General features: G+C 44.6%; 1 protein-coding gene and 1 pseudogene across 1 annotated transcript in view; one reads left to right on the top strand and one right to left on the bottom strand.

The window, feature by feature from the left end:
- Positions 1–7,873: 7,873 nt before the first annotated feature.
- On the top strand, positions 7,874–9,402 carry LOC103272800 (annotated as a pseudogene).
- A 2,028-nt stretch (positions 9,403–11,430) lies between these two features.
- GGT7 (gamma-glutamyltransferase 7) overlaps positions 11,431–24,238 on the bottom strand; it is a 28,423-nt gene continuing 15,615 nt past the window's right edge. The window contains exons 11-18 of the mRNA XM_021718684.1: positions 23,228–23,315; positions 21,520–21,647; positions 21,256–21,344; positions 18,661–18,810; positions 18,428–18,545; positions 17,509–17,646; positions 16,241–16,340; positions 11,431–12,161 (exon numbers count right to left, since the gene is read on the bottom strand). Of these exons, the coding sequence (XP_021574359.1) occupies positions 11,998–12,161; positions 16,241–16,340; positions 17,509–17,646; positions 18,428–18,545; positions 18,661–18,810; positions 21,256–21,344; positions 21,520–21,647; positions 23,228–23,315 (975 nt within the window). The 3' untranslated portion in view covers positions 11,431–11,997. The remainder of the gene's footprint in view (positions 12,162–16,240; positions 16,341–17,508; positions 17,647–18,427; positions 18,546–18,660; positions 18,811–21,255; positions 21,345–21,519; positions 21,648–23,227; positions 23,316–24,238) is intronic.

Below are 24,238 nucleotides of genomic sequence, written 5' to 3'. Positions count from 1 at the left end.
TGTGGCCACTCCCGGCCACCGCAGCCTCGACCTGCTGGGCTCCGGCGATCCTTCCGCCTCAGCCTTCCGAGTAGCCGGAATGACGGGCATGCGCTACCACGCCCGGATCATTTTGATTTATTGTAGAGATGAGGTCTCGCCAAGTTGCCCAGGCAGATCTCGAACCCATGGGCTCAGGCAATTCACTCACCTCCGCCTCCCAAGGTGCTGGGATTACAGGCTGAGCCACCGAGCCCTGCTCCTCGCTTCTTTTTTCCATCACTACCTCCCTAGCAAGCTAGGTGCTCAAAACAGAATTCTTGAGTGAACAATTGAATACGACCCCACCCCTCTCCCCAAATGTAGAGAGGCCTCTCCAACACTGGACTTCCTGTCTGTCACACAGGCTTGGATTCCTATCTGGCTTTCACTCTTGATCGCCGTGTGATTGCCTTTGCCTCTCTGAACCTCAGCTTCTTTATTTGTGAAATGGGAGAGGCCTGTTATGAGCATCATAGGAGAAAGAAGATAAGCAGGTAGATTGTAAACTGAATGATCAGGCCAGTCATACTGGTCCCTTCGAAGAAAGTGAGTCAGGAACCCTTTCATTCCAGAAACATTTGTTGAGCACACACTGTGTCCTTCGACTGGTCCACCCACCACCTTTTCATACCCACCCTGGTCCCCCTCCAATCTATTCTGCTTCTGCTGTCAGAGTAATGTTTCTAAGTCAGAGATCTGATTGTGTCACTCCTCTACCTAAAAATATCTGATGGCTGTACATTGCTCCTAAGATAAAGACCAAATAAATGTCTTACTGTTGCCCTGCTCACATCTCCAGATTTATTTCAAAGCCTTCCTCTCCTTGCTCTGAGTTGCAACTACACTAACATTTTTTATGCATTGTACTCCCTCCCTTCAGAAGACACTTGCACATGCTGACCCCACTGCCTGCAATGTTCTCCCAACTTAGACAAGTCAGATCCCAGCCTTCAGATCCCAGTTCAAACATGGCTACCTCAACCCTGGCCCCTTGCCAGACAGATTCTCTTAGCACCATGTATTTGTCCTCAGTAGAATACACTGGGTTGTTTATTACCTGTCTTTGCCACTAGACTGTGGACTCCATAAGGAAGGAAACTTATCCATCTTGCTTACCACTGTTTCCTCAGCACATAGCACAGTGCCTGGCACACAGTAGGCTCTCAATAACTTGCTAGGTACTGGGCCCAAGAGGGTGGAGAGAAGCAGAGAGAACCACAGGCAGCCACCACAAGGGGGCACCTTAGACCTTTGAACATGTAAAATTAACACCAAATGATGTGAAAGAACCTGGGAAAAAATGTTGAAAACTTTTCCTTTTAATTTAAAAAATGTGAGGCATAATTTACATGCAAAACTCTTAAGTATATACCTAATAAGTTTTTGTTTTTGTTTTTGTTTTTTTGAGTAGGAGTCTCACTCTGTTGCCCAGGCTGGAGTGCAATGGCACGCTCCTGGCCAGCGCAGCCTCGACTTGCTGGGCTCAGGTGATCCTTCTGTTTCAGCCTACCAAGTAGCTGGAACTACAGGCATGCGCCACCACGCCTGGATAATTTTTTGATTTATTGTAGAGATGAGGTCTCGCCAATTTGCCCAGAGTGGTCTTAAACCCATGGACTCAGTCAATCCTCTCACCTTGGCCTCACCTAGCAATTTTTAAACCTGCATTCCTGTGTACCACCGCCCACAACAACTTTTAGTTTTCTTCCATATGTTCCCTCCCAATAAATATACTCTCTCCTAGAGGTAACTACTATTCTCTCTTCTAGCACCAGAGATTAACTGTGACAGTTCTTGAACTTCATATAAACAGAGCCATACAGCACGTGCTCTTTTGTGTTAGCCTGGAAATGTGACACAATAGCCAAAGAGGGACTGTTTGGATGATGATACAATCAATGAGTTACTTGATTGATTAATTAATCAGAAAGACTGGAGGAAAAACTCTGATTACTTTATTCTACAGACACAGGGGTCCTGACAACAGCCAGTCCAGAGACTGAGATGACATCATCTATACATCTCTAAGCCCCACAGAAACGTTTAGAGTTAAGGAAGCTCTGAAACATCAACAATATCAATAAAAAATTCAATTTTAAAAATGGGGAAGCTGGGCTCGGTGGCTCAGCCTGTAATCCCTCGCTTGGGGAGGCTGAGGTGAGTGGATTGCCTGAGACCGCGGGTTTGAGACCCACCTGGGCAACTTGGCGAGACCTCATCTCTACAATAAATCAAAATTAGCCAGGCGTGGTAGCGCGCACCTGTAGTTCCAGCTACTTGGAAGGTTGAGGCAGAAGGATCGCCTGAGCCCAGCAGGTCGAGGCTGCAGTGGCCGGGAGCGGCCACTGCACTTCAGTCTGGGCGACAGAGTGAGACTCCAACACAAAAAAAGAAAAAAAAAATGGAGAAAGTTCCTGAATAGGCATTTCCCCAAAAAAGATATACAAGTGACTAAAAAGCACATGAAAAAATGCACAACGTCACTAGTTATTAAGGAAATACAAATCAAAGTCACAATGAGATGCCACTTCATGCCCATTAGGCTTTTTTTTTTTGAGTAGGAATCTCACTCTGTCGCCCAGGCTGGAGTACAATGGCACGCTCACAGCCACCACAGCCTCGACTTGCTGGGCTCAGGTGATCCTTCTGCCTCAACCTTCCAAGTAACTGGAACTACAGGAGTGCACCACCACTCCTGGCTAATTTTTTGATTTATTGTAGAGATGAGGTCTCACCAAGTTGTGCAGGCTGGTCTCAAACCCATGGGCTCAGGCAATACTCTCACCTCAGCCTCCCAAAATGCTGGGATTATAGTCATGAGCCAATGTGCCCGGTCCTCATTTTTTTCCCCACCTTGTTATCCATGTCCTTAAACCAAGGGTCATGGACTTTCCTGGGATCTACAAGGATGCAGGGAGGTGAGGAGATGGGAGCCCACTTAGGTACTTACAGAAACTATAGTTAAAAACAAACAAAAATAAAAACAAAAAAACCAGGGACATAGGCAAAGTAAACATTCGTTGCCTGCTGGAAGGCAGCAAAGGAATAAAAACAGGCCAGGAACTGGCAGATAGTATAGCATAATGATTACAAGATTGAACTCTGAAGCCAAAACACTCAAGTTCAGAATCTAGCTTTGCTATTTATGTGCTATGGGCAAATCCAACTTCCTTGTTATATGAAGAAGGAAACTAGGACCAAAAGGAGATAAATAACTTGTCCATCAGGGTCCAAAGTTTTTCTCCTGTATTTTGTTTTTAAATCTTTACATGGCTTTTGTTTTGTTTTGTGTCCCTAGTAGACACGTAAGCTTCACAAAAATAGGAAGCTATTTTTGTAATATCCTCACTTATAATATGACAACTTTTTTTGTGCTTCAGTTGCCTTATCTGTAAGATGCTGATAATAAGGGCTTCTCCTCATAAGATTGTCAGTAATATTAATAAATTAATGTATAAATGTTTAGAAGAGGGTTTAGAACTTGATAACCTAAAAAAAAATAACAGATTAACAGAGGTTTCTGAGAGGTTTTCAGTCTATTTGATCAAGAAAAACAGTCTCATCCGGGCTCGGTGGCTCAGCCTGTAATCCCGCACCTTTGGGAGGCTAAGGTGAGTGGATTGCCTGAGCCCACGGGTTCGAGACCCGCCTGGGCAGCAAGACCTCATCTCTACAATAACTCAAAAAATCAGCCGAGTGAGACTCCAACTCAAAAAAAGAAAAGAAAAGAAAAGAAAAACAATCTCCAAACAGTCAGGATTGTTCTGTATTCAGACTAGGATGAAGAAAAAGCAAATCAATTGTTCTTTGATATAAACAATTTGAATAGCACTTATTGAACTTCTGTTTTCTTTTTTTTTTTTTTTTGAGTTGGAGTCTCACTCTGTCGCCCAGACTGGAGTGCAGCGGCCGCTCCCGGCCACCGCAGCCTTGACCTGCTGGGCTCCGGCAATCCTTCTGCCTCAGCCTTCCAAGTAGCTGGAACTACAGGTGCGCACTACCACGTCCGGCTAATTTTTTTGATTTATTGTAGAGATGAGGTCTCGCCTGCCCAGGTGGGTCTCCAACCCGCGGGCTCAGGCAATCCACTCACCTCAGCCTCCCAAAGGCGCAGGATTACAAGCTGAGCCACCGAGCCCAGCTTTGGCTTGTATTTTCATTTTGAATTTATTTCAAAGTATTTTCAGATTTTCCTTTTATTTGTTCCTTGACCCATTGGTTGTTTTCCACATATTTGTGAATTTTTCAATTTTTTTCTGTTACTAATTTCTCATTTCATTCCATTGTGGTTGGAAAACATGCTTCATATTATTTCTATTCTTTTACATTTATTGAGATTTGTTTTATGGCATAGCATATTGTCTCTGTTGAATAATGTTGGAAAAAATGTATATTCTGGGTTTGGGTGGAGCGTTCTATAGATATCTATAGATCTAGCTAGTTTATAGTGTAGTTCAAATCTTTTATTTCCTTGTTAATCCTCTGCTTTGTTGTTCTATAATCTATTGAGAATGCTGTATTAAAGGGGTACTAGGTCAGGTGAGTGGCTCATATCTGTAATTCCAGCACTTTGGGAGGCTGAGGTAGGAGGACTGCTTGAGGTCAGGAGTTCAAGACCAGCCAAGGCAATACAGTGAGACCTCATCTCTGCAAAAAAATAAATACAAAAGTTAGCTAAGCATGGTGGCATATGCCTGTAGTCCCAGCTACTTGGGAGGCTAAGGAAGGGAGACTGCTTGAGGCTACACTGAGCCATGATCATGCCATTGCCTTCCAGCCTGTGCAACAGAACAAGATTCAGTCTTAAAAAGAAAAAAAAAAGAGGTATTGAAGTCTCCAACTACTACTGTTGAATTGTCTATTTCTCCCTACCATTCCGTCAGTTTGTGTTTTATAGTTGTCTAGTTCTGTTGTTAGATGTATTTATGTTTATAATCATTATATTTTCTTGATGAATTGATCCTATAATCATGACAAAATATCCATTTTATCTCTAAATGATTTTGTTTTAAAGTCTGTTTTATCTTATATTAGTATAGCCACAGCTTTCTTGTGTTGTCATTTGCATGTTATAACTTTTCCCATCCTTTATGATCAATCTATTTGTATCATTGACTCTGAAGTGTGTTTTCTGTGGACATCATGTAGTTGGATTTTATTTTATTTTATTTTATTTTGAGTTGGAGTCTCACTCTGTCGCCCAGCCTGGAGTGCAGTGGCCGCTCCCGGCCACTGCAGCCTCGACCTGCTGGGCTCAGGTGATCCTTCCACCTCAGCCTTCCAAATAGCTGGAATTACAGGCATGCGCTACTAAGCCCAGCTGATTTTTGGAGTTTTTTTATTATTGTAGAGGTGAGGTCTCGCTGCCCAGGCGGGTCTCAAACCCGCGGGCTCAGGCAATCCACTCACCTCAGCCTCCCAAAGGCGCGGGATTACAGCCTGAGCCACCGAGCCCGGCTGGATTTTATTTTTATATTCAGTCTGGCAAGCTCTGTTTCTTGATTGGAATGCTTAATTCATTTGCATTTAATGCTATGATTGAATTCTTGTGTCTTTTGATGATGTGATTGATTCAGATTATTTTCTCCTATTGTGTTTTTCTTGTGTTTCCTTTATTACAAGAAGCAGATTTACAAGAACAAGACCAATAATACTGATCAAGAGTAGTCATTTAAAAAGCTTACTAGCCAGACATAGTGGTACATGCCTATAGTCCTTGCTGCTCATGAGGTACTCATGAGCCCAGGAGTTTGAGTCCAGCCTGGGCAATATAGCGAGACTCTGTCTCTAAAAAAGAAGGAAAAAGAAAAAAAATGCTACTAACACTAACCAAAATGATAAAGGAAATACCAAAAATATCAAACTTAAGAAGCAAGTAGTTATATCTTTGAGTTATTTGAGGCCTGAGAGAATACTGTGAAAATTATTTACATTTCCAAGTTTCTTCTTAATATCTGGTAAATTTTACATTTTCTTCTTAATATGAGGTGAATTTTACATTTTCTATGATATTTCAAGATCATCAATCTAAATAAAGTAACAGTAATTAAGAATATAAGATCCAGAAGAGTAAGAATCTTGTCTGTCTTGTTAACCAGTGTTTCCAGTGCCTCAGGCATGGCACAGAGTAAGCACTAAAGAAAATATTCATAGAGTATATTTAATATACTGAGTGATGAAACAGATTTTCCAAGATAGCAGAATTTTAATATATAAGAATATTTCCATTGAATAAATCTTTCCTTCAAAGTTATCTTTATTTAAGAAATGAAATGACTCCAAGAAACCCTTGTGACCCTCAAAAAGCATGCTGAGTGGAATGTCCTGTAACTCCGTGCTGTGGTCTGAATGTCTGTACCCTCCAAAATACATATGTTGAAACTTAATCAGCAATGTGATGGTAATAGGAAGTTGGGCCTTTAGGAGGTGAGAAATGAGGCCTCTTTTATATATCTCTACCTTAGTAAGAGCCCTCATGAGTGGCCTTATTGAAGAGGTCCCACTTCTCACCAGCTCTGTTAGAAAAAAAAGATAATTAGTTAAAAATAAATAAGAGAGGTTCCAGAGGGCTGCTTTGCCCATGTAAGAACACAGAAGATAACATCTATGAAAAAGCAAACCCTCACCAAACACTGGATCTGCTGGATCCTTGATCTTAGATTTCCTAGCCTCCAGAACTGTGAGAAATAAATTTACGTTGTTTAAAAGCTACCCAGTTTATGGTATTTTTTTTTTTTAGTTGGAGTTTCATTGTCACCCAGGCTGGAGTGCAGTGACACGTTCACAGCCATGGCAGCCTAGACCTGCTGGGCTCAGGTGATCCTTCTACCTCAGCCTTCCAAGTAGCTGGAACCACAGGTGCGCGCCACCATGACCAGCTAATTTTTTTGTTTATTGTAGAGACAAGGTCTTGCCAAGTTGCCCAGGCTGGTCTCAAACCCCTGAACTCAGGCAATCCTCTTGCTTCCACCTCCCAAAGTGCTGGGATTATAGTCATAAGCCACTAGGACTGGCGGTATTTTGTTATAGCAGCCCAAATGGACTAAGATACTCCATCACTTGAGAGACAGAGAAAGTTGGTATGACTATGCGCATGGCTCAAGCACCTAAAGATGTTCAGGACAAGGATGTTCAAAGCTACATTAGAAATCTCCCAACTATCCATCCATCAACAGGAAACTGGTAAAACCCTTCAGTAAACTATGATGCATCAGTATCAATAAAAAGGTACACCCATATATATTGGCATAGAAAAATTCCATGCTATATTGGTAAGTTTTTTTAAAAAGGAAACTGTGGACAGTATGTAAGTATAATCCCATTTCTACTTTTAAACAGAATAATATATGTTAATACCAAGAAAAAAGTTGGTGGACTATGTATTAAATTATTGATAGTGAGATTATTAGAAAGTTGGGATTTTGAAGGGTGGATCATCAATATTTTATATCTTTTTTTTTTTTTGAGTCAGAGTCTTACTCTGTCACTCAGGCTAGAGGGCAGTGGCACACTCATGGCCACCGCAGCCTCGACCTGCTGGGCTCCGGCGATCCTTCCGCCTCAGCCTTCCAAGTAGCTGGAACTACAGGCGTGTGCTACCACACCCAGCTGATTTTTTGATTTAGTGTAGAGACGAGGTCTCACCAAGTTGCCTAGGCTAGTCTCAAACCCCTGAGCTCAGGCAATCCTCTTGCTTCCGCCTTCCAAAGTGCTGGGATTACAGGCTTGAGCCACTATGCCCAGACAATATTATATATCTATAAAATGTTTGATATTTGATAATGTTGATATTGAATAAATGCAATCAGATAAGATAATAAAGACATTTTTAAAGAAGAAAGGACTCTACTGGTGGGACTTGATGGAGTGATGTCTCACAGGAAGTTCTCTGCTCCCAGACTTGGATCCCTGGGCTTCCTGCCTCGGAAGTGTAGCAGCAGGCATTGTGGGAAGGTGAAGGGATTCCCCAAGGATGACCCTTTCAAGCCTGTCCACCTCACCCTTCCTGGGATAGAAGGCTGGCATGACCCACATCATGTAGGAAGTCGATAGGCTGGGATCCAAGGTAAACAAGAAGAACTTGTAGAGGCTGTGACCATTGTGGAGATGTCACCCGTGGTGGTTGTAGGCATTGTGGGCTACGTGGAAACCTGTCGGAGTCTCTGGACCATCAAGACCATCTTTGCTAAGCTCTTCAGTGATGCGTGCAAAAGGCGCTTCTATAAGAACTGGCATAAATCCAAGAAGAAGGCCTTCACCAAGAACTGCAAGAAATGGTAGGATGAGGCCAGGTGTGGTGGTTCAGGTCTGTAATCCCAGCCCTTTGGGAGGTGGAGGTGATAGGATTGCCTGAGCCCATGGGTTCGAGATCAGCCTGGGCAACATGGCGAGCCCTCGTCTCTACAATAAATAAAAAAATTAGCCAGGTGTGGTGGCACACACCTGTAGTTCCAACTACTTGGAAGGCTGAGGAGGAAGGATTGCCTAAGTCCAGCAGTTCGAGGCTGCGATGGCTGTGAGTGTGCCACTGCGGTCCAGCCTGGGCGACAAAGTGAGTCTGACTCAAAAAAAAAGAAAGAAAAAAAAGAAATGGTAGGATGAGGATGGCAAGGAGGAGCTGGAGAAGGACTTCAGCAGTATGAAAAAGTACTGCCAGGCCATTCGCATCATCACCCACACCCAAATGCACCTGCTTCCTCTGTGCCAGAAGGACACCTGATGAAGATCCCGGTGATTGGAGACACTGTGGCTGAGAAAGTGGCCTGAGCCCGGGAGAGGCTAGAGCAGCAATCTCTGTGAACCAAGTGTTTGGGCAGGACAAGATGACTAACGTCACTGGAGTGACCAAGAGCAAAAGCTACAAAGGGGTCACCAGTCATTGGCATACCAAGAAGCTGCCCCGCAGACTCATTCAGGGCTGTGTAAGGTTATCTGTATTGGAGCATGGCATCCTGCCCAGGTGGTCTTCTCTGTGGCATGGGCTGGGCAGAAAGACTACCATCACTGCACTGAAATCAACAAGAAGATCTATAAGATCGGCCAGGGCTACCTTACTGTGATGGCAAACTGATCAAGAACAATGCCTCCAAGGATTATGACCTGTCTGATAAGAGTAACAACCCTCTGGGTAGCTTTGTCCACTATCGTGATGTGACCAACAATTTTGTAATGCTGAATGGCTGTGTGATAGGAACCAAGAAGTGAGTATTCACCCTGCACAGGTCTTTGCTGGTGCAGACCAAATGGTAGGCTCTGGAGAAGACTGACCTTAAGTTCATTGACACCACCTCCAAGTTTTGCTGTGGCCACTTTCAGACCATGGAAGAGAAAAATGTGTTCATGGGACCACTGAAGAAAAACCAAATTGCAAAGGAAGAATGAGCTTATGCTAGGAATAGATTGTGCAGCTGGTGGACTCTCAATAAAGGTTTTTTTCCAGAGGGAAAAAAATAAAGAGAAGGACATAATTTTTGGAGTCAAATAGATTGCTTTTGAATCACAGATCTCTTGACTACCAGCTGGGTGACCTTCAGCAAGTTACTTCATGTCTGTAAACCACAATGTTCTCATCAAAAAAAGGCGAGGGGGAATACCATCTCACAAGAATGATCCACCTACCTCTACTAGTTCCATCTGATACCATCATTCTCTCAGTATGCCCTAGTATAGAGGTCAGCATATTGCTGCCCTTATGCCAAATTGGGTCTATTTCTGTACAATGAAATTTTATTGGAACCCATCCACAGCCTACTGTTTACATATTGTCTATGGCTACTTTTGCACTGCAAGAGCAAAGTTGAGTCATTACTACAGGACTATATTACCTACAAAGCCTGACACATTTACTATCTGACCCTTTGCAGGAAAAGTTCGTCAAACCCTGTTCTAGGAAGTATAGGCATTCTTTCACCTTCTAAAACATGACACATTCCTTCTCACCACACACCTTTGAACATACTGTCCCCCTTGCCTACCATGACATTCCCACATCCCACATTTAATTCTTTCCTGTCAATCCTACTCATCACTTTCTCAATGAAACCTTTGCTGATCACCAAACTAGATTAACTTTCTTGCTACACATTCTCATAGTATCCTTTATAGAGCTTATTGTGATGGTAATAACCCCAATTACTTGTGTCCTCATTTCTTTAATGTTTTACTTCCCAACAGCCTGCAAATCCATAAAAAAGTCTATCTTGTTCAGTGCTAAATGTACAGTATCTAACAAAGTACCTGGCATATAATAGGTGAATACATGTATGCATGAATGATATAATCTATAAAAGGTATTTATTGTGATATACACTACATGAAGTTATTTTTATAACAAATAGTTCAATTAGTAGATGTGGAATTGGTTAAGAGCACAGATTCTAGAGTTAGATATCCTTAGCTTGAACCCTAGTTCTTCCATTTAATAGATTAGGAAACTTAAACAAGTTCCTTAGCCTCTTTTTTTTTTTTGAGTTGGGGTCTCACCCTATTGTCCAGGCTGGAGTGCACTGGCACACTAATGGCTCATTGCAGCCTTGAACTCTTGAGTTCAAGTGATTCTCCCTACCTCAGCCAATTGAATAGCTGGGATTACTACCATGCCTAGTTAATTTTAAAAAAAAATTTTGGTTGGGTGTCATGGCTCACATCTATGATCCCAGCACTTTGGGAGGTGGAAACAAGAGGATTACCTGAGCCCAGGACAGGTAATTACCAGACCAGCCAGGGCAAGTTGGTAAGACCTTGTCTCTACAATAAATCAAAAAATTAGCTGGGCATGGTGGCACTTGCCTGTGTTTCCAGCTACTTGGAAGGCTGAGGTAGAAGGATCACCTGAGCCCAGCAGGTTGAGGCTGAGGTGGCCGTGAGCATGCCACTGCACTCCAACCTGGGCGGCAGAGTGAGACTTTGACTCAAAAATAAATAAAAGTGAAAAAAATTATTTTTTTCTGGAGTGCAGTGGTAGGATCACAGCTCACTGCAGCTTCCAACTATAAATAAATAAATAAATAATTTTTTTGGTAGAGATATCTTGCTATGTTGCCTAGGTTGGTCCTCCTGGGATCAAGCAATCCTCCTGCCTCTTCCTCCCAAAGTGTTTGTGTGAACCACTGTGCCTGGCCTAGTCCCTTAATCTCTTTTTACCTGTTTCCCACTTGTAAAATGGGAATAATAGTAGCACTTACCTCACAAGGTTTGTAGTGAAGATTAGATGCTATCTATCATAGTTATTATTTTTGTTATTTATTATCATTAGTGCAATCTTGGGAGGACAGTAGATATTATTAAAACCCCTACAAAACTGACTGCAGCTTGCCCTGGAGTCAGGGCTACTGGGACAGGGTGAGCCAAGGTCTCCCCTTCCATTCCCATTCCCAACCCAGTGAAACATAAATTAAGCCAGAGCCATGGTTAAGCAATATTCTTTCTTTAATTCCCCTTTGTAAATGGAAGCCCCTGAGCTGGTCCCCCACCCCTGCCCTTACCCCCACCCTGGAGACCCCAGATGCAAGGCCCCCACTTCAACCTGGTAGGAAGAGAAAAGGAGATCCCCCCTCCTCATGATGGTCCATTAAAAAATTGCTAGTCATTTAAGAAAGGAGGCTGGGGACAGGAGATGGGAACTGGAAGACAAGGCTCAGGTCAGGCCAGTCTGAAGATTCTGGGGTTGTGAGACCCTCAAGAAGGGTTTGCAAGCACATCCCTAAGCTCAGGGCCAGCATGACTGAGGGAAGAGAGGAGACAGACACATATATAGTCTGACTCCTGAAAGCCCCACCTGCCCGGTCATGGACACTCCACCACCACCACCACCATAGGCCTTCCGATGGAGAATTTTCCAGTTACTCTGGGATTGGTTTGCTCTTTCCCCTGATCTGGGGCATCCCTAGGGTCCCCCTGAGACCAAACCTGGGAAAAGGAGGGACTCTGGGAACATGCAAAGGGAGGAAGGCAGAGACCCTGCCCCACCCCACTGTTCTACAGGATAGTGGCTCCAGCTGCATCTGGGCTCCGAGGGTCCTTCACAGCGATGATGAAGTTGTTGGTCCTCCGGCTGCCATGGACCCAAGATAAGACATCTACCTTCTCCACGTGGTGACCCCTGGCTTCCAGGAACTCAATCTCTTCCTCTGTGAACTCACCTGAAAACCATCCCCCAACATACACACATTCAGAGTATTCAGAGCACTGGCTCAGGAGTCCTAGTCAGATCTGAATCCTAGTTTGGGCTGCTCCACCATGGAGCTGTATAACTTTGGGCAAAGCGCTTTACTTCTCTGAGCCTTAGTTTCCTCATGTATATACGGGGCTTATATGAACAATGAACTTGTGGCAGGGATTAAAGAAGATAATGCACAGAAAGCACTGGGCCTTGCATATAGTAAGTGATCAATAACATACAGTCATTCTTAATACTGAAAAGGGGCTTTGGGGACTTCATTGTCACCTGTCTAGGCCAAGTTGCCATTACTACTTGCCTGGATTACTGCATAGTCCTCTAACTGGTCTCCCTGCTTCCTGTCCTGCCTTCCTTACAGCCTGTTCATAGAGTGGAAGGGGGTCCTTTTAAACCATTAGTCAGACTTTGTCACTTCCCCTGCTCAAAGCCCTCCAGCAGCTTTGATGGATCCTTCAATAAAATCCAAAATCCTCACCAAGGCCTCTAAGACCCAGTATCATTTGGGACCTTGCTATCTCTCTAAATTCCTCTCATTTCCAGTTCTCACCTTGCCTAACTCTGTTCCAGCCACACTGCCTCCTTGCTGTCCCTCAAGCAGGCCAAACATGCCTCTATCTCAGGGCCTTTGCATTTGCTGTTCTTCCAGCCTGGAATACTCTTCTACCTAGTCACAAAGCTGGCTCCCTTACTTCATTCCATTCTTTGGTCAAAAGGCATCTCTTCAAGAATTTTCTTGACCATTATTTAAACTAGCAGTCCCTCCTTTATTTACCTTGCTTTGTTTTCTTTCAAAGCACCTGTATTTGTTTATTTATTTATTTTGAGTTGGAGTCTCACTCCGTTGCCCAGGCTGGAGTGCAGTGACACACTCACGACCACTCCAGTGTCAACCAGCTGGGCTCCAGCAATCCTTCTGCCTCAGCCTTCCAAGTAGCTGGAACTACAGGTGCGTGCTACCATGCCCAGCTAATTTTTGATTTTTTAATTATAGAGATGAGGTCTCGCCAAGTTGCCTGGGCTGGTCTCGAACCACAGGCTCAGGTAATCCCCTCGCCTTGGCCTCCCAAAGTGCTGGGATAACAGGTTGAGTCACCGAGTCCAGCCTGTATTTGTTTATTTATTGTGTCTCCTGCCACCAAAATATAAGATTTTTGAAGGAAGGAATGTTTTCTTGTTTACTATGGATTCCCAGTGCCTATATTAAGCAGGTATTTACTAGACAAATGAACAAATCCCCATCCTCTTGCATGAATTCATGTCCTCATCATCTCTTGCCTGGGCCATATCCCAGCTGCTTCTCATAATCCCCTTACTTAAGTTCTCCTCCCTTCAGTGTGTCTCCCCTAAATAAAACAAATCCCTTACTCAACCGGATAAAATACATGCTTCTTAACATTGACTTCTATGATAACAATAAAAGATTTGTTCTTCTATTGAGAAAAATGTATAAGTTAAGGAAGAGAAAGAAAGAAAAAAAGAAGGAAGGAAGGAAAAGGAAAGAAAGAAGGAAGAAAAGAGGGAAGAAAGGAAGAAAAAAGAAAGAAGAAAAGAGAAAGAAAAGAAAGGGAGAAAAAAGGAAGAAAGAAAAACGATGAAAAGAGAGAGAGAGAAAGAAAAGAAAAAAAAATAGAAAGATAGATCTGGTCTTCTTATTTTGCCAAACAGGATGATTTCAGGTAATTTTTTTTTGAGTTGGAGTCTCACTCTGTCGCCCAGACTGGAGTGCAGTGGCACGCTCCCGGCCACCGCAGCTTCAACCTGCTGGGCTCTGGCGATCCTTCTGCCTCAGCCTTCCAAGTAGCTGGAACTACAGGCGCACGCTACCACGCCCAGCTAATTTTTTGATTTATTGTAGAGATGAGGTCTCCCCAAGTTGCTCAGGCGGGTCTCGAACCCACGGGCTCAGGCAATCCACTCACCTCGGCCTCCCAAAGCGCTGGGATTACAGGCTGAGCCACCAAGCCTGGCCTCAGGTAATTCTTGAGATAAAGATATAATATTGAATATCATTAAATCATCTAATTGGAAATCTATTTCCTTTGTGTTTCACTTTCAATTCTTTTGATTATGGCAAGGACCACTATTCTCTAGTGCTTCCTAATCTCCTTATTTAACAGAGAGCAGGCCTCAGAGCCTTCTATGGGCAACAATATCTAGCTAAAACCTTAAATACTTGATTTTTAAAAATAGCTGTGTAGACTCTATTTGCAGCAAATTATGCTGTTTCTCCAGTTGTGATTATATGAGGTTTACTTTTTTCTTTTTGAGTTAGATCTCACTCTGTCACCCAGGCTGAACTTACTGGGTTCAGGCGATCCTTCCGCTTCAGCCTTCCAAGTAGCCAGAACTACAAGTGTGTGCTACCACACCTGGCTAATTTTTTAATTTATTGTAGAGATGAGGTCTTGCCAAGTTGCCCAGGCAGTTCTCAAACCCGTAGGCTCAGGCAATCCCTTCACCTCGGCCTCCCAAAGTTCTGGGATTACAGGCTTGAGCCACCGTGCCCGGCCGAGGTTTACTGCCCGGTCGAGGTTTACTTTTAAAATACATTTAAGTAAAAAAGGAAATTCATCTATAGAGACATGTTGTATAAATAATGGTATCAGATGGTGTGTAAATGTTGCAAAAGTCATGAAGATGCTGGGTAAATTTGGAAATCTGGGAAACAGCTGGTTTCCTGGCTATTCTCTGCACCATCACCTCTGGGCTGTTCTGCCATCCAGAATGTCCACATACCAAATTTCTGATTATACTTCAAGGCCAGCTGGTTGTCAGCTCCTCTATAAAGACTCTCCAAGGCCTCAGGTAGATAAACTTGCCCTTCATCAAGCCCCCAATCCTCATTCTCCCATCTTTGATTGTGATGCCCTCAAGGGAGGGCTACGTGGAACCACCCCAAGTAACTCAGAACACAGCCTCATGTTCAGTAAAGACCAGCAGGTATTTGTTGAACAAAATTCAGTTTCAAAGATGGCCTCAGCATCTGTCAGCTATGGTCCAATGCCTCACTGCCAACTACAGGGTGTGACTGCTGAGGCTCTGGAGCTCTGCTTCTAGCATGAAGATTCAATCTGGGAGATGTTAAGAGCTATTGACTTGAGTCTTTGGTCAGTCAGGTATATGTCCTAAACTCAGTTTCTGTTACATACTGGTTGATCTTTGACTAGTTTACAACTTCTGTGAACCTCAGCTTCTTTCTCTGTACAATGAGAATAATATTAAACAGGCAGGGACTGTGTCTCAATCAAGTCTATATTCTTTTGGACTAGCATAGTATGTTGACTATTGTAATAGAAACTCTGGCTTACAAAATTAAGCTGTGTCCAAAATTAAACCCCTGTTCTTCTTAGAGGAAAGTTAATCCCTTCATCACAATCTATAAGGTCCTTAATCTAGCCCCTGTCTGCCTCTCTGATCTCATCTCATCCTTACTCACCTTGGTCTCCTTTTTATTCCTCAAACATAACAAGCCCATTATTCCTGCACCAGTTCCCTTGGCCTACAAAGCTCTGCCCTAGTCTTTGTATAGTGGGCTTTCTCTCACTCTTTAGAGCTCAGCTTACACGTCACCAGAGAGAAGGTTTCCTGATCACTGAGTCTGTCCTATTACATCATCCTGCTTTAATGTTCAGCAGAGCACTTACTTGACTGTCTCATATTTCTTTGGCTACTTATTTTCCTGTCTCCCTGTAAATGCAGTATCCCTGGCACCTAGGATGATGCTGGGCACAGAGGTGTTGAATACATACTATTGAATAAATGAAGGTTTGAAGAAAGAAGAATTGTATCTTATTTTACAAATGAGAAAACCAAAGCTCAGACTGGAGACATGGATTTTCCAAGTGCACACAGTCAAGAAATGGCAAGACTGGTTCCAATCTCCAGATTGTTGTTCATTGTTCCAATAGGAATTTGTTGAAAGAAACCAAGCTTTCATTGGCAGGGCAGTTGGTGCTGGTAGAGGCAGGGACACCTGTGGGATGAGCACCTTTCTCCATCTGTCCCTGTGCCCACCCCATGGGGCCTCTGCTCTGCACTCACTGTCCACCTGTAGAAGGTTGGACTGCAGGTCCGGATGCAGGCGGCCACGGGCCAGGCTGTCACTCAGGTTCCGGTTCAAGGTCAGGACATTCAGCAGAACCTGCAGGTAACCAAGGGACAGAACAATCAGGGCTGTTCTCGGGTGATGGTTCAGGACTCCCCAACTTTCACCTGTGGTCCAGCCTCTTACAGCAGGCGTGCCATCTGAGCCTCTCAACAGTCCTGGAAGACAGGGAGGCCTATGATGGGTGTCCCCACTTCACAGTTGGGGAAATTGAGGGCCAGTGAAGGAAAGTGATTCACTCCAGAGTTTCTAAGAAGCCAGGGAGGAAGTACCATAAATACCCAGTCTTCTATAACCTAGTCCAGGGATCCCCTCTCTTCCTTCTGGACAGGGCAGGGTTAATATCTAGAAGTGGTCTAGGGCACAATATGGGTGTTTCTAGCTAGTGATTTGGAGTGTGAGTAGGCTCTGGATCTGAACTCCTTGCCCACTCTTACTAACTGTAGGAACTTGACCTAATTGGGCTGGAGAATTCAATTAACCTCTATGGGCTTCAGTTTCCTCATCTATAAAATAGAAATAAGGATTCCTCCCAGAATTGGGAAGGTTAAAAGGGTTAACATACACAGTACAGTGCCCAGTACTTAGTAAGAACTCTATAAATGTTAGTTATTGTTATTTCCATTTTACAGATGAGAAGACAGAGGTTCAGAGAGGTTAGGTGAATTCCCCAGCATCACGCAGTTGGAAATTGGCAGCATTTGGGCTAGAACCCAGGAGTGTCTGATTCTAAAGCTCAAAATAGTTAACTCACCACCTGACAATTTATGTACCTAGAACATATATCAGGTACTCAAGACATTCACAAAACCATTCTGAGGTATTCTGTAGAGTAAGTAGGTACTTCCTTTCAAAATTAGACCCTAAGGAGGCCTGGTTGTCTATTCAGATACTGGGTAGTGGGATAGTGAGACTTGAGGTTAGCAGAACCCCGGCTGCCCAGATGCTGTATCACTTTTAAATACTACTGACCCTGCAATTTCCCCTAAAGACTGGGAAGAGAGGGAACATCAGGAATCTATTTTCACTAGGAAACTCAGTGTAGCCCATGTCCACAGTGCCCAGGATAGGCCTAGCACAAAGGAGCATCAATCCATGTTTGCTGCATAAGGGATAGAAACAAGCCACAGATATGAGAGGCATCTGCAGCCCAGGTCACAGTTTGTTCCCAGTCAGCAAAGCCCAACCATGGAGGAAAACTCACCTGGGTCAGGCTGCTCAGGCCTCGGGCAGCTCCATTGGCTCCCAGGGCAAGGTAGGTCCCACAGAGCCCCTCTGCTGGTCGGACCACTGTGGGCAGCAGGAAAGAGAGTGGCCGCTTCCCTGGCTGCACTGAGTTCTCCTGTTGGTAGAGGAGAGAGACCACACGAGGTTTGTGGGATGCAGCAAGACAGGGAAAGGGCCACTCCACCCCTTCCAACCTCTTGCCTTCCTCTATATCTTCCACAGGCCGAGTTTTCCTGGGAGATGGGTCCCTTTCCAGGCAACAGTTTGCTGTTTGTGAAATGGGCAGGGTTGCTGGATGGCTGGGTGGATAACAGGGAGTGACAAGTAGTTCCACTGAGCCACAAGGCTGCTGTGTGTGGCAGGGGAAAGGACCAGGCCAAGATAGTTGGCAACAGGGAAGAACAGGATAATTCCCACCCTAATCATCTCTATGTGTCTTTGCCTGCTGCGACCTCAGCATTTAAGAGTGCTGGTCTCCAACTAGACAAACATTCCTAAATTCTTCCTCCTCAGGTCCCTCTTTGGTGCCCCAGCAATAGGGCTGAGCCTCATCTGCTCAGCATCATGTTGTCTTAGACCACCAGTGCTGGAAAGTATCCAGAATATCAAATGGGAGCCAATACCCTCATTGTACAGGTGAGGAGACTCCAGAGTGGAGCAAGACCTTTACTAGGTCACATAATAAGACAGTGACAGAATGGGACAAGGTTTCTTCAGACCCACTAGGCTCCATGTCCCAGACTTAGCAGGGCTGGAGATGAAGTGAGCATCTTCTTTAGCTTTCTCTTCTTTATAATGGAAGATTCTAGAGAAAGTAGGGAGGAAGGGGCAGCCATGCCACTGCACCTCCTACCTAGGCTCAGGGTCCCCAGGAGAGGAGGGAAGCAAGACCCTACCAGGCTGGGCGCAGAGTGGTTAGCGGTCCTGTTGGGCCAGGAGAAGTCCAGCATCTGGCTGTTGAGCAGGATCCCCGAGGGGGTGAGGAGGCCACTGCCAAAGGGCTGGTTCAGGGAGCTGGAGCCAGGTAGAGCTGGTAAGCCCCATGCTCACCTTCACCTCTGCCCAGTCCCTACCTCCCGCCTAGTTTAGATGGCCCCTTGTCCCAGGTTCTGAGACTGCACAGGCATACCTGACCATGGCCACAATGAAGTCATCTGGGCCCATGATCAGCACCTGGGCAGCCGTGGGAGCTCCATCTAGCTCATAGACGGGCAGGAGTGGGGCAGGGGCTGCCTGGGAATCATTGATGTGGCCCCGGAGGTAGGCGGCCTCCACCTTGCTGAAGAGACAGGAGTGGGGGTGAGCACACAACAGGCACTCATTATCCCCTATAACCACACTTGTGGTGTTGGTCTGCTGTGTAATTATTTGACTAAATCTGCCCCCCTCTAGACTAAGGCATGTAATGGCAGAAACTTACTATTGCTAACACATAGGAAATATCCAGAAAATAGCTGTTGAACTGAATCAATTTATTTAGGTGTTATTCAGTTGGCCTTCTAGAGGCAATTTTTAATTTATTTAATGTTTAACTTAAGAACCTTTTAGTTAACTGACTTTACTCACTTAATCCTTACTATCATAGTGCTTGGTGCATAGTGGATGCTCAGAAAATATTTGTTTTGAATCAGTAAACTGGATTCATTTAAACTAATGTTTGTAGTCTAGAATTAAAGTTTTATTAAGAGTTTCATTGGGGAAGGATTTTGCATATGGGGGGTCTTTATTTTCTATTGGAATTAATTTTTTTCAAGGCAAGGAAGTCTTGGCACATAGCAAGCCCTCAATAACTACTTATTGGATGAATTAGTTGAATAGATTTCTTTTTTTCCTTTTTTTTTTGAGTTGGAGTCTCACTCTGTTGTCCAGGCTGGAGTGCAGTGGCACACAGGCATGTGCCACCACACCTGGTTAATTTTTTGATTTATTGTAGATACAAGGACTTGCCATGTTGCTCAGGCTGGTCTCAAACCTCTGAGCTCAGGTAATCTTCTCACTTCTGCATCCCAAAGTGCTGGGATTACAGGCATGAACCACTGTGCCTGGCGAATAGATTCCATATAGGTGTGTTATAGAGTTAAGTTTGCGTTGATCTTAGAAACAGCATGTAATTCTACAGACTTTTAAAAGTTCAGCTGACGGTATCTTACCTAATTACTGTGCGTTGGGTTAACCATAATGATCAGAGAATGATAAGTTTCCAAGGATTACTGAAGACATTTATTCAGTTTTCAGTCAAAAAGGCTGGTAGTTGCACAGAGGGCTTTATTTCAGGTGGTTGGGTAGGTGGGGCTTGGTTTTTACGCTCCATCCTTGTGGCTTTGAGGTGGTGGTCACTTTTGGTTGCTGCTCTTTCTGCTTTTTTTTTTTTTTTTTTTGAGTTGGAGTCTCACTCTGTCGCCCAGACTGAAGTGCAGTGGCCACTCCCAGCCACCGCAGCCTCGACCTGCTGGGTTCTGGCGATCCTTCCACCTCAGCCTTCCGAGTAGCCAGAATTACAGGCGCGTACTACCATGCCCAGCTAATTTTTTGATTTATTGTAGAGATGAGGTCTCGCCTGCCCAGGCGGGTCTTGAACCCGCGGGCTCAGGCAATCCACTCACCTCAGCCTCCCAAAGGCACGGGATTACAGGCTGAGCCACTGAGCCTGGCTCTTTTTGCTTTTTAACATAAGATATTCATTTAGTCTCATCATTTCCAACTGAATTTGTAGTTGTTTGAGTAACAATATAGATTTACATTAACTATATTTTTGACTTCCGATTTTCGCTGATAAGCCTGTCTATCTGGTATAGTAGCAGTTAAATACTAGCAATTTTTACCCCTATTGCCAATTAATAATAACAATAACTGACATTTGTTGAACATGTATTATGTGCTCAGACATATGCTAAGTGCTTTACATGTATGATCTTGATTAGATCATACAGTAATGGTTGACACCATTACTGTCAGGTCCCCTTGAAAAACCTGAGACTTAGTTTCGATTACTTGCCCAAGGCTGGGATGCTAAAGCTGGGGTTTGAATGGAGGCAGTCTCACCAGAACCCACACTCTTACTCCTATGTCATGCTGCTAGTGAAGACACATACTCAGAATCCCCACCACATCCAGTGTTTGCCTGGATATGGTTTTTGTTTTGTTTTGTTTTGAGTCAGGGTTTCACTCTGTCACCCGGGCTGGAGTGCAGGGGCGCGATCACAGATCATCACAGCCTCTGCCTCCTGGGCTCAAACAATCCTTCTGACTCAGCTTCCAGAGTAGGGAAGTAAGGACTATGGGAGAGCACCACAACGCCCTGCTAATTTTTTGATTTTTTTGGTAGAGACAAGGTCTCACTGTGCTGTCTAGGCTGGTCTCAAACTCCTGGGCTCAAAAAGTCCTCTCACCTCAGCCTTCCAAAGTGTTGGGATTACAGGTGAGAGACACTGTGCCCTGCTTGGATACTGTTTTTTATTGGTATTAGGCTTTCTTTTTCTACTCAAAATGGAGAGCAGATAGGCTCATATAGGTGCTGTGCCATGTTCAAAAAAGTTAAGAGCCACATGAGGTAGGCCAACTCATTGTCCAGATAGGTAAGGTGCAGGGAGAGGCATCCAGTGTCACATTGTGAGTTGAGGTTGTGCTGAAATTGACTTGGCACTTCAGGCCTTATTGCTACCCAGCTGCTTTTCACCCGATCCTTTCCCTACACCCACCACCACCTCAGCAGCCCAGGACTCACCTGAGCATATCATCCATACTCTCAGTGATGGTGGAATCATAGATGGGATCTCCCAGTCTGCTTGCCAGGGCTAATGCAATCTTCAGGGTCTGAAACACATTAGGAATGTGGAAGAGGCTGCCAAGCCCCTCCCAGCACCCATACCCAGTGGATCTTCATGTGTGGGAGAACTTGAAGGTGATTTGGCCCCACCCTATGGCAGTACCCCATCTTCCCACTCCTAGTATCCCTAAATCCAGGGCAAAGTGGAGGGGTCAGCCTTACCTCTGCCACCCAGTGAAGAACCTGTTCTCGGGACACCAGGCTTGTGAGATTGAAGCCCTCGAGGATGTTGAGAGCACTGATGAGGGCAGGGCCCGTGTGCGGGGGTGGGGGACTGAGAACAAGGTGGCCTGAAAGGAAAGGAAATGACCAATGGCAGGGTAGTGGTCAAGGCATTTTCACATTCCATATCCCATGTCCATATTCCACGATAACATACACATTGAGACCATGCACCGACCCCCCTCATCACATGGGGAAATGGAAGCATTGAAATACAAAGGGACCCACTCAAGTTCACATGGCAAGCCAAAGACAGGGCCAGGACTTGAACTCAGAACCCTGGTCTTCAGTTTCCTCTGCCGTGTGAGAAAACGAAGGTTTCAGAGAGCTGTGACTTGCCCAGAGTCACACTGCAGGATATTGGCAGAGCAGAGACAGATTACCAGATGTCCAGATACCTGGTCTGCCAGGTATCTCCTTTCAGCTTCTCCCATAGGCCAGGATACTATCCAGGGCCCTGATGGTTCCATCTAACCCAAAACTTCTTGGGAACAGCAAACTCCTCTTCCTACTCTGTTATTAGATGTTTGGACATCAAAAGAATAATAATAATACCTGACAAATACCACTAACATTAACTACTTAACTCATTTAGTCCTCACAATGGGTATTGTTATCATGCCCTTTTTATAGGTGCAGAAACTGAGGCACAGACAGGCATCTTGTCCAAGGTTCAGGAGAAAAGGGGAGCCTAAAACACTCAAGGCACTGGCATTGTTGAGACAACCCAGGCTGGGAAGGGGAAGTGGGAAATCCAATATGTATTCAGTGCCCACTCTGATCAAGGCAACTTCCTACATCATTTCATCAAATTCTTATGGATACTCTGAGATGTACGCATTATCATTATTTCCATTTTAAAGAGGGAACCAAGGTTCAGAGTGGGAAGTAACTTGTTCAAGGCGAACGGTGCAGCTGGTACTGAAACCCAGGTATTCCTGGCTCCAAAGCCATACCCTTTCCACTGCTCCATGTACCACCACCTTTGTCAGAGGAATCAGGCTAGAGATTGAGGCCTGGAAACTTGAACTCAGAGGCAGCCCTCCCTGGGGCGTGAGATAATCTGGTCCCTCGAGAGGGAAGAGAACCTGAGAATCATCTGAGGAACTCAGAACCCACCACCCTGGGCTCAGCAAACATAGACTTCACCCATGTCATAAACTTGGCTTTCTGGGTTCCTTGTTGGTTTTCTTGAGTTTGGCAGGTTAAGTTCCATTCTCTTCTTGGGCCTCAGTTTCTTTCTGGTACAATGAGGGGCTGGGTCTATGACCATCTTGAAGGGTCCACTGTACCCTAAAGCTTAGATGGACTTTGGTCTTAAAAATTCTTAGAAAGTGTGACTGAGGCTGGGAAGGGGACTGAGACAACACAGAGTCCCAGTTAAGAAAACCTACTCCAGAACTCCAACTTCAGGTCTGAGCTTTTGACCAGACCCACCCTTCATAGCCCTAAATACTAGGGGTAACTGACCCCATGGCTACTTCAGAAGGTGAGCTGGCTCTGGCTTGCTTCCACAGTTGGCTGCCCAGGCAGCTCACTGTCTGTTTCTCTCCTGTGAAATGGAGAGTAATCTCTAGACCAAAGGATGTGGCCATGGACTGGGAAGCTTCTTCTGAGTGGGGGCCCTGAGAGCTGGGGGAGAGGTCACCTCTGTACACGCCACACACAGGCTTCTCCACGAGGGCGCTGTAATTGCTGAAGTCCTCCTCGGTTATGACACCTCCTGCGTGTTGAGCCTGGAGGGGAGAGAATGCCACCCACTACTGTGAGTATATGGGCTTGGCCTATGTTTGGATCATAGACAAATTGGCTGTTTACAACTTTTGTGCCTTCTGCAACTCCCATCATGTACCTTAGGGATCCATCATCCCTAGGTACCCCAGGAAAAAGGAAAGGGAAGAAGCACTAACATTGACCACCTACTATGTGCCAGGCATTGTGCTGAGTAAATTCCATGAATGACCTCCTTAGCTGGCATTCAAGGCTGTTTGTGATCTGGCCCCTGCCTACCTCTCCCACCTCAAGTCCTGTTATTCCCTAGTGAGCTCTATACAACTTCAGAGTGTCCCTCCATTTCTGAACTCATGCCTTTATGTCTTTGCACATGCTGCCCTCTCTACCTATGTAAAAGGAAGATTTTCCACTTAGAGCAGCACTTGCCTAGGAGAGATCAAAACTGAATTCTGCATCTCACTACAATCAACTAAACCCACTAAAACTAGGAACTTTGAGTGATCCTTGTAGCCTGACCCTTATTGGACATAACTGAGCACTCTTTAATAACCAATGAACAAATCTTGTACAAACCAATGGGCTAATTTCATCCTATCCAATGTGCTCATTATGAATCCTAAATTAGCATAATTTAGAATCTTCTCCATTTTTGTACTTCTTAGTGCTTGAAACCCTTGATTTATCCACCTTCAGTGAATTACACATTGAATTTCTTGGCTGGTGTGAGTTCCTTTGTCTGGTAAGTTAATAAACTTGGCTTTGGACTTTTTTCTTTCAAAGTTCTGATGGTCTTTGTTAGAGTCTTCTTCATTTCCTCCAGGAAAGAGCACTGGACCTAGGCATCTAGCCAGTCAGAGTATTCCTTTCTGTGCCACAGTGACTGGTTTAGGAATAGTCATGAGACCTATGACAGGCCAATGAGAAA

The sequence above is a fragment of the Carlito syrichta genome, unplaced genomic scaffold, assembly GCF_000164805.1.
Source record: "Carlito syrichta isolate Samal-C Ts95f unplaced genomic scaffold, Tarsius_syrichta-2.0.1 Scaffold313246, whole genome shotgun sequence".
Classification (NCBI taxonomy): Eukaryota; Metazoa; Chordata; class Mammalia; order Primates; family Tarsiidae; genus Carlito; species Carlito syrichta.
This window is presented reverse-complemented; position numbering and strand designations above follow the sequence as displayed.